This window comes from Vicugna pacos, chromosome 36, assembly GCF_048564905.1.
Source record: "Vicugna pacos chromosome 36, VicPac4, whole genome shotgun sequence".
Taxonomy (NCBI): Eukaryota; Metazoa; Chordata; class Mammalia; order Artiodactyla; family Camelidae; genus Vicugna; species Vicugna pacos.
The window spans coordinates 7001851-7012130 of NC_133022.1; the positions used below are offsets into that span (position 1 = coordinate 7001851).

A 10280-nucleotide genomic window follows, 5' to 3' on the forward strand; every position below is an offset into this window, starting at 1 on the left:
ATTCTGGGGATTTGAACCCAGGGCCTCATACATGCTTAGCCCACAATCTACCACTGAGCTATACCCTCCCCTGCTATAATTTAAATTCTTACGTTAAAGTTAAGCATACTGGGGAGAAGTGTGCATCAATATTAGCTGTCTGAGGATTATCGGAAACAAACAGGAATTGTCTTCACTGGCTCTTTTTCTAGAATGACCAACTATGGCGTTTATATTTGAAATCATGACACACCTGTTTGCTTCTGAATTGCTAACAAACCAGAGAATCAGAGGACAGATCACAGACTGCAGAAGAGCCAGGATGTAGACTCCACGGGCCTGCCCTCGGCCTGACCCACCTGCCGGCCTCGCAGAAAACTTCACCCGGGCACTGACAGTTATGGCCGCCCACTCAGGTCCCCAGCTCCAACTACGCAGGCCATCAGCCACGTGCTGTGTTGGGAGCCTTGGGACTAAGTGTCACCTGACCAGTGGGGACGACCACTGAGAGCCTCTGAGAGCCACCGGGGCTCAGATGAAAGCCAGCTCACGGTGGAAGAGGAAACCCACGTGCCCCACATCAGCCGGGAAGCTGGTGTCCCGGAAGGGGCGGGGCGTTTCCCAGCAACAGGGTGCGGGGGCACCGGAAGGGGCGGGGCCCCAGGAGCATAAAGGCCGACTCGCCCCTCCCCAAGTCCCGCGAGAGTGGCTCACACCGGGCTCCCCCTGCGCTGACCCGGGCATGGGCGACCCCGGAGGGGCTGCGCAGGCGCAGGAGGGAGAACGGACGGCGCCCGCCCAGGGCGACGGGCTGTTGATGTTGCCGCCGTGGGTTCTCGTCCGGCCGTGGTGGTTCCCCGTGGAGGACCTGGAAGACCCGCTGGTGTTTTACTTGGAGGCGTGGCTGGCCGACCAGGTCTTTGGTGAGCAGACCGGGCGCGCAGGAGGTCTGGCCGCCCCCAGCCCGAGGGAGGCCGGCAGAGCAGCCTTCTGCCTCTGGCGCCCAGGTTCTTGGGCCACGTTTGCCCCGTGGTGCCCGCTCCCGGCCCTCCGCTTCCCTGCTAGCCCCTCCGCCCTTCGACCATGCCACAGCCAGGGGTGTCTCTCTCCTTGTCAGGCCCGGAGCTAGACATCCTTCCAAGGATACAGTGGATGAGCCAGGCCCTGCTTTCCGTGAACACGGTGCGATCCGGGGACTCCGTTGAAATCAGCGTCTTCGGAAGGCCCCGTGTACAGCTTCACGTGAAGGGCGCGATCCTGAGCCTGGCGCAGAGGCACAAGGAACGTCGTGCTGCGGGTGAGGGTCTCCAAGTCTGCATATCGGGGGAGCCCCTGGGGGAATCCCCTGCGCTTACCTTCCCGCCTTCGAGCCTCTCAGCTTCCCTAAACATTTCGCCATTTCCTAACTCCAGTGTGCTGCATGCAGTCCCTGGGCATCCCTTTGTGAGAGGGGCCAAGTAAGATCTTGGGAAAGTAGGCTGAGATGTGATGCATTCTGGCCCATCACTGCCCACACCAGCCTCAGCTTGGTTACGGCACTATTTCCAGCTCCGAGGTTCAAAGCTTCCGCCCTGAGAAATGATGTTGACGGCACCCCCCGCCCCCCAACCCCCGTGAAGGAGGAGTTTGAACCAGCGAGCGTTTTTCCTTCCCCAGCTGAGAAGATGGAGCATTTTAAGGAGTTCTTGAAGGCACGTGCAGCAGATCCCCAGCCCTCTTGGCGCCCCGCTGCCGAAGTATTGTCAGGAGCTTGTGAGAACAGCCGTGCTTCTACCGCTGGAGTTGAAAAGGGCAAGTCTCCTTAACTGTCTGATTTTTCTTTCCTGTATTTTGATGAAGAGTTGTTTGATTATTTTGATGCAAACATGAGTTTGTTGTGCGATTCTAATAAATCGGTAAATTTCCTTTTTGCCCAATGGCATAAAGATCTTGGCTCACTCAAAATGAAACACAGTTTTCAAAGATTGCTTCTGTTCATTCATATCTCGATGTGACAGGTGCGTAAAAGGCGGGATAGTGGCGGGTTTATTCTTTTTTTCCTTTGTTTCCACCGTTTTGAAACTACTAAGCTTCTTATGATTGTATGGTCATTGAGGCCCTCAAGCAAACGGCGGGGATGCAGGATCAGTCTTTTTTTTTTTTTCTTTGCATCATTTGTTCTCAAACTTTAAAGTGTGTCAGAATCATCTTGAATTTGCTTAAACACAATATCCAAATCCCCTTCTCCACTGATTCTCATTCAGTGTGTCGGGCCCATGAATTAGCTTTTCCCACAAGCTCACAGGTGATGCCAACACTTCTGGCCAGAGGCGCTCCCAATTAAGCTGGTGGTCAGGCCTCAGGAGTAGCAACAGGTGTGCCTGTCTTGCCTTCTTGCGGAGCCTCCCGCACGCACGTGGGAGGGCATTCCATCAGGCTAGCCAAGGCTGCGGGCATTCATCTTCCTGGCTGGTGTTGGGATTTACCAGAAAGAGCCAGGTTCCTGGGCAGCCTGTTCACTGGAATGTGTCCTGATGCCCAGCAGGCTGTCCCACTGCCCCTTTGAGGTGTCCTGCATGGGCCAGATGGGTTTTTCCCCCCATTTCTTATTACAGTGTTGCAACCAGTCTGTGCAAAACTGCCCCCACACCTTGCTGCTTCCACTTTCAGGAAGCAGAATTGTGGGAGGGAACTTTGCAAGACTCCTGTGGCTTTAGATGCACAGCTGGCATTGATTTAAATCATGCAGGGTGTTCACATCTTAGTGGTAATGGCTTCTAGGCATTTGTAATTATTTTAAACACACACACGTACAACTCTTTGATTTCAAAGGATATTGATTGTTTTTCCTCTTATCTTCACATTTCTGTAAAACGCTTTGTTACGTTTTTATTCGTTCCTATCATTCCTTCTTTCAACTCTGAAGATAAGAAGTTCTTTATCTACATAAGCTCTTGTAACAAACAATGGTCCATTGTAATGAAGTTTCCCCTCCTTGGCTTCTTACATGGTTCTCATATGAAAAGTTTTTACTGTATGTAGTTAAACCAATGATGGTTTCCGTGTGATTTTCCCTTCATCCCCACCATCTTTATTTAAGCTTAGGAGCTCTTTCTTTTTCTCCCTGTGAAAAAATTTGATAACCATTTGCAGCTTTTATCTGTGGTTTTTTTTTTTTTTCTGGCAATACTATTGTACATTTTTGACTGTTCAACACTCTGGGAAAAAGGGTTATGCTTAAAACTTATTCCAATTTTCAAAAATTACCCAAAACCAAGTTATTAAATTTTTTTTTTTACTCTTTCTGTCTTTAAACACAATAACATGGTGAAGTCATAAATCCCAGAACCTCAGAATGTGACTGTATCAGGAGAGGGTCTTTAAAGAAGTAATTAAGATAAAATGAAGTCAGGTGGATGGGCACTTATCCAGTATGGCTTTTTTTTTTTAAATAAAAGGAAATATGGACACAGGGATGTGCATGCACAGAGGAAAGACCATGAGAGGACACAGGGAGAAGGTGGCCAGCTGTAAGGTGTGGAGAGGGGCCTCAAACAAACTGAACCTGCTGACATCTTGCTCTTGGGCCTCTAGACTCTAGATCTTTCAGAAAATAAATATGTGTTGTTTAAGCCACTCAGTTTGGAGCTTTGTCACAGCAGCCCTGGAAAGCTAATACAACATTTAATTTTTGTTTTGTTTCTCTGTGTTCACTTTCATCAGTGTGCCAAAACTCTATCTTTATGGACTTTTCAGCCTTTTAATGTCTGAACAGGGTAGTGATTGTGTCATTCTAACTTCCAGAATTTGGGGGAACATTAGCTATGGATTTACTGCATCACACACCAGGCCCTGTGCCAAGCACCTAAAGAGGATGCACGGAGCGTAAGCAACTTGCTGAAGCCACAGAGCCAGGACATGGGGATGCGGTGAGGTTTGAATCAAAATGTTGCCTGCAGGATCTGACCTCTACACCGTACTTTCCCACGTGCTTTGATTTTTATGCACAGCTGCATTCGTGCTCCTTTTCATTGTTTTTATTTTTTAAGAGGAATTAGAATACACTTCATTTGTGAATTATCTATAGTATTTGCTATTCTATGAGGGGAAAGACAATTTGTTTTCCCTAACAAGTTGGCAAACTAGAAATATCTACTAGTACCACACTCAAAATAAGAATACCATTCTTGATTTTTCTGACCGTAAACATACTTACATTCTGTATTTTTGAAGGGTAAGTGCATATACAATGTATTAAATTACTCAAAAAATCTCACTACCCACACATTCTTCACATAGCTTTCCACTACTCTAAATACTGTTGTATAACTGTAGTAAATATTTTACTGATGCATACGTAGTATTCTATTCATACAGAAGACATGCACATCCAAAGTGTAAAAAGTTTCCTTAAACCCTGCAAAGGGAACACATCCATTTAGCAGCACCCAGAGAAGAACGGCCATGAGCAGCACTCCAGAAGCCCCCTTTGGCGTCCTCCCCAGAATAACTACTTTTCTGACTTAAATATAAAGAGAATCATTGTGAGACTTATCCAGGTTGCAAGCAATTCTAGTTCCGTTGTATGAATAAACCATTATTTAGTTGTCCATTTTGCTGATGTACATTTTGGTGGTTTGCCATTTGGACCTACAATGAACATTTTTGCACATGACTTTGGTGCATACATACATGCATTTCTATTGAGTATGTATCTAGACTGGATTTGCTGGGTTAGAGGGTGGGCATCAAGTCCATTGCCAAGGTGACTGAACAGATTTGCAATCCTTTCCACAGTGTTTGAGACTTCCAATGGCTGTCCATCTTTGTCAGTGGTCAATGTTTATTTTACAGACTAAGGATTAGTGCTATTGCACTGCAGTTTTCAAAACATGCAATCACCCCTTGGTTACATAATATAGAATTCTGAGTGTGCATTTCCTTCTTTAGTAAATCTGCAAGTTGTGCCACCATGACCACAAATCAATTTTTGAATATTTCATCACTCCAGTAAGTTCCCTTGTGCCCGTTAGCCATCAGCCATCTCTACTGTCTCCAGCCCCAGGCAATCAGTCTGCTTTCAGTCCCCACAAAGTTGTCTTTTCTGAACATCTAATATGAGTAGGATCATATACAGTGTCATCTTTTGCATCTGGGTTCTTTATCTAGTTGGAATATCTCTGCTGTTTGATTGGAGGATTTAGCCCTTTCTAGTTTAATGTAATTATCAGTATGATTGGATTTCTGTCTACAATTTTGGTTTCATCCCTACCAGGTCTTTTTCCTTTTCCTTCTTTGTTTTTTGTGTTGGATAAATCTTTATATATCATTTTGATTACTTAGTTAAAAGTTTTTTTTTCCTTAGGGTTGCCTTAGGGATGATAAAAATCTGAACTCATTACATGCTATTTCTGATTAATGGGAAGGAGGGAAGGAGGAAAGAGAAGCATTTGAATAAATGGAAACACTAGGTTTTTGGATAGCAGAGTCCAGTGTTGAATTGATGTGGTCAGTTCTTCCCAGAACTCATTGTAATTCCAGTTATGATCACAACCACTTTTACAGGCCGAGAATGTTTCTTAAAGTCTAATTATACAGATGCTCCAGAAGGACTCAAGAAGGCTGTAAATAAGATTTTTCCAGGATTTCTAGTGAAGAATTATAAGATCAATAGTGCAAATATTTATTAACTAGGCTGAAATACAACAGCCTGTCACATTTGCTCCACAGCGGGACTCTCAGGCTTTCCCAGAGTATCCATAAGTCACTGAAATTGTATCCCGTGATACCTTTATGTGCCTATTCAAAGACACTGTCCACACTAAATTATTTGCTGCTAAACTGCTTCCCCTGCCCCCAAAGTGTTCAAGCAAGAGTCACTGTTCTCACACTGTCTGTGGTTTTCTGTCTCCCATGCTTACATTTCCTCATGGCTAGGTCTGTGTAATATATTTTTGGCAAAAATACTAGATGCATCATATTGTGTGTTTCTCGGCGCGTCGCATCAGGAGGCACATGGTTGGCTTTTTGTCCCACTCAGTGATACTGTAAAAGGTCCTGTTTTGATGAAAGGGTGGAGTTGAGAAATTTTGGTGACGGAAGTAGTGCCAACGTGGCTTAATTAAAATGGAGCAGCAGGAAGACCTTGGACAGGCCATCATGTGTGCTCTGTAGCTGAACTTGAAAAGTTTTCCATGGATTCTAGCAGCAATGAAACTTTGTTTTTGACGACTCTAGTCAGTCTATTCCAAAGCTGTTTATCCTGACCTCTTTACTAGCCTTAATCATTTTACCTGCAAAAATGTACAAGCAAGAGTTGCTGTGTCTAGACTTGTGTAGTTTTTTTTAACTTAAAATAATTGAAGTATATAAGCAAGTTTATACTGTACAGCACAGGGTACAATATTCAACATCTTGTAGTAACATGATGAAAAAGAATATGAAAATGAATATATGTTCCTGTATGACTATAGCATTGTGCTCTACACCAGAAATGGACACATTGTCAACTAACTGTACTTCCATAAAAATATATATAAAAATTTGAAGTATAGCAGATTTACAGTCTTCTGTTAGTTTCAGGTGTATAACGTAGTGATTTAATATTTTTAAAGATTAGACCCCATTTACAGTTATTAAAATGATGGCTATATCTTCCTGTGCTGTGTAATAGATTCTTGTTTCTTGTCTATATTATATGTAGTGGTTCGTACCTCTTAGACTCCTGCCCCACCTGGCCTTTCCTCACCTCTTTCTCCCAATGGTGAACACCAGTTTGCTATGTCTGTGGGTCTGTTTCTGTTTTGCTAGATATATTCATTTATTTTTTAGACTCTATATATGTTACAACAGTATTTGTCTTTGACTTATTTCACTTAACATAATAGGTCCGTCCACGTTGTTGCAAATGGCACAATTTCTTATAAGCAGGTGATGTTCCTTGTGTGTATATGTACCTGCCGTATCCCTATCCACTTACCTGTCAGTGGACACTCAGGATGCTTCCATATCTTCACTATTATAAATAGCGCTGCTCTGAGCATTCAGGTGCATGAACCTTTTTGAATTAGGAGAGTTCTGTCATTTTTGCCTCTGTTCCTTAATAATATCCTCTGATGGCCTTTGGCCTCAGTTTCCAAGCAGAGTCTTCCTATGTAATTCATCTTCTTTTAATAGGTAAAATACACTTCTTTGTGTATACATAATACACACGTAATTTAAAGAATATAATGAGCACTGGAGCATACCTTTGTAGAATAAAACCAATATTTTGAGAAGCCATATGTATACACACATTTTCCTTCAATCAGTGTCTTATGCATTTTAATAAATGGCTTCATTGGGAAATCACACGACCAAAACTGTCAACTGCCCAGTGAGAACAGGCCAGTCCTCTAAGATATTAAAATATTCTCTAAAGCTACATAGTGAGCTAGACAGGAAAAAATGACCCACATGGAGGTGATACAGATTGGTACTACCAAGTTTGGGTGAGTCTAGCAAAAAGAGCTTTCCTGCCCTGCAGTGGAAAAATAAATTGGTATGGTATCTTGCAGGGCAGTTTGGCAATACAACTTTTAACGGGGCTCACTCTGTAACCCAGCAGTTCCACATCTAGGAAGCTCTCCTAGGGAAATATTCCAGCATCGACACGATGATGCCAGTAGAATTTCAGGGCAACTGTGTGTAATTGAGTAATTTTGGAAACAAGCCAAGCAAGCAATAGTGAAGGAAGGGGCTAAATCAATCTGTCCCCATCCTGAGGAATATCAAGCTGCTAGAAGTAAAAAAAAAAGTCAATGCAAAAATTCAAAACTACATGTGAACCTGTTTATGGTGAATTTCTGTAAGACAGGTTGTTTGAGAGGGCAGATTAAGGAGGCCTGGGGACGTTGATCTGGGTGAAGACTCAGCATTACTTTGGTACTGTTTATGCCCTCCTTGGTGAGGAAACTGAGTTTTTTAAAAAAAATCAATACTTTCTAGGCATAGGGAAATTTATACAGCAGTTTAGAACACCGAAATTCTTGTATTTAAAGTTCAACCTCCCTTCTTTCCTTGAGTCCCTCCAACCAAGGGTATGTACTATATATCCTACCATTTTCTTTCATAAACTGGTTTCAGTCATGTCCATGTGGGTGTATATATAGGCTATTTTTGTCCAAGTTTCAGAATAGTCAGAGACTCTTAAATATTCCATTGGCTTACTACATATTACACAGTAAATTTTCTTATAAAGGAGAGAATAGGACATTCTGGTCAAATGGGTACTATTTAGGTGGGGTAAAACAAAACAAAACAAAACAAAACAACAATGCTGAGTCTTAATTCGACTCGGCTGCAGCCTCAACTGAAACGTTGGGTCGCACTGATTTTGAGTCTTAAGTGTTTAAGTTTCACTCGCCTTAGGTTTTTCTTTGCCTCTTCTAAAAGTAAGCTAATAACTTGTTAAATTCAGCTCTGCAGCTTTGTTTCCCTATTATATACGAAAGGCTCTTTTAAATTTGGAGAGATCATTAGGGGACACACCATTCCCTGCTCTTTCTTTATACTTAAGTTTCGGTGAATTTTTAAAATGAAAGATTTCTTAACACAATTAATTTATGCTTTTTTTATTTTTTTAAATCCTAGCACCCAGCTGTTCACAATTCTCTTCCCTCTTCTAGCGAGGGTGCCAGGACAGGGAGTCAAACTGACAGAGGTGCTAATTATCTCTACAACGGCAACCATATATAACATGCGAGTGTACACCTTACATTCACACAATGTTAATTTTCAAATACATTTCAAATTTTAAGAAGTGACAAGGTGGGCTCCCCAGCTGCTGCTGTTACTAAGGAAGTGTCACCAGCACTGCTTTGGTCTCGCTCCCTTCAAATCTCATTGAGGGTCGAGAGGCCCTAAGACTATTGGAAGATGACAGCAGGGCTGCCCTGGCCTTTTTGGTTCCCATCCTCCCCACCCCGCCATCAGTTGCCTGAGCTGGGAATTGTGGGGTTTGTCGCGTCAAGAAATGCCCAAACTTGAGGCCTGGGTTCAGAGCAAGTTTTCACTTTCCAGGTCACCCTGAGTGGCAACATGACAGGCTTGGAAAGGTTTCCTGGAGAAGACAGGGCCAAGAGGCCTCTGACCTTCCAAAGCCAGGTGCTTGCCCTTAAATGGCACGAGGGGAGCCTCTGCCAGAGGCCAGAGATCCGCAAGCTCTCAGCCGCCTTTGGGTGCAAATCAGCCTTGAGCAGATGTGCCTCTCCCTCCTCCTCTCCCTGTCGATGAAACGCCCTTAGGGAAATTGGACTCTTTAATATAATTCTCTGGATTCATGTCTGCAAACATTTTAACAGTGAGTGGTGGGGAGAGGGGACCAACAACATCCCGCATCATTTTTTCTTCTTCTTAGCTTTTGTGGCAGAAGCAGGACCTTGGAGAATAGGGGTCCAGGCAGAATCTTTAGCTTTGACCTTGCCTGGCCCTCTTGTTTCTGGGCACAAGGTGCCTTAAAAACCTGCTAACCGGGCCCCGATTGGTAGCACTAGGGAGGCTCTGTGTAGCTGCTTCATGTGCTGCTCCAGGGGACCTGTGTGTCTCCGCCTCACAGGCTGCCCCACTGGACAACTACTTCAAGGGCTTCCTGGTAAAACAGCTGCTTAAAACCTTGGCTCCACAGAGGAGCAGCAGTCACCACGTGGTCTGCTGTAATTTGAGACAAAAGCAAAACAAAATGAACATCAAGCATTAACAAAAATATACACCCCAAACTCCCTGGCAATTTCATCATCCTGGGCAACTGTATTCTCTGCAAATGTCCCTCTTTGTTGGATTTTTTTGTTGGGCTTTTTCCTTTATTAAAATATCTCCCCAGAGAGGAGAGGGTACAGCTCCGTGGTAGAGCACGTGCTTAGCATGCATCAGGTTTGGGGTTCAATCCCAAATACCTCTGTTAATTTTGTTTTTAATTAAAATTTTTTTAATTTGATTATGTCTATACAGAAGGGAATCTGTACAGCTCCAAAATTAGGTGGCAAAAAATGCTTAGAAATATAGCAATCAACATTACTTTGGAATAATGCCATCTGTGGCTATAACCTGGTGAGACAGCATCCTCCCCAAGGTTTGCCTTGAGTCGCCAGTTCTGCTGAACTGTGTGGCTAGATAAATTACCAATTTTCCCCTTTGCCCAGCCCGTTTCTAAATACTTTTCTTAACAGGACATTAAAAAAAATTTTGGAGTGCTTCTGCAAACAGTCTTAAAACTCTGAGTATACTTCATTTTATCTGTAAAGAACAAGCCAGACGTGAGAGGAAGAGATCGTGCGCCATCTGGT

The 10280-nt window shown here is 43.6% G+C and overlaps 1 protein-coding gene across 1 annotated transcript; it reads left to right on the forward strand.

The window, feature by feature from the left end:
* The first annotated feature begins 711 nt into the window (after positions 1 to 711).
* Positions 712 to 4219, forward strand: LOC140691703 (oocyte-expressed protein homolog). The gene is made up of 4 exons (XM_072955556.1): positions 712 to 902; positions 1097 to 1276; positions 1636 to 1770; positions 3763 to 4219. Exons 1-4 carry the CDS (start codon positions 722 to 724, stop codon positions 3825 to 3827), a joined length of 561 nt encoding a protein of 186 aa, XP_072811657.1. The 5' UTR covers positions 712 to 721; the 3' UTR covers positions 3828 to 4219.
* Positions 4220 to 10280: the final 6061 nt, after the last annotated feature.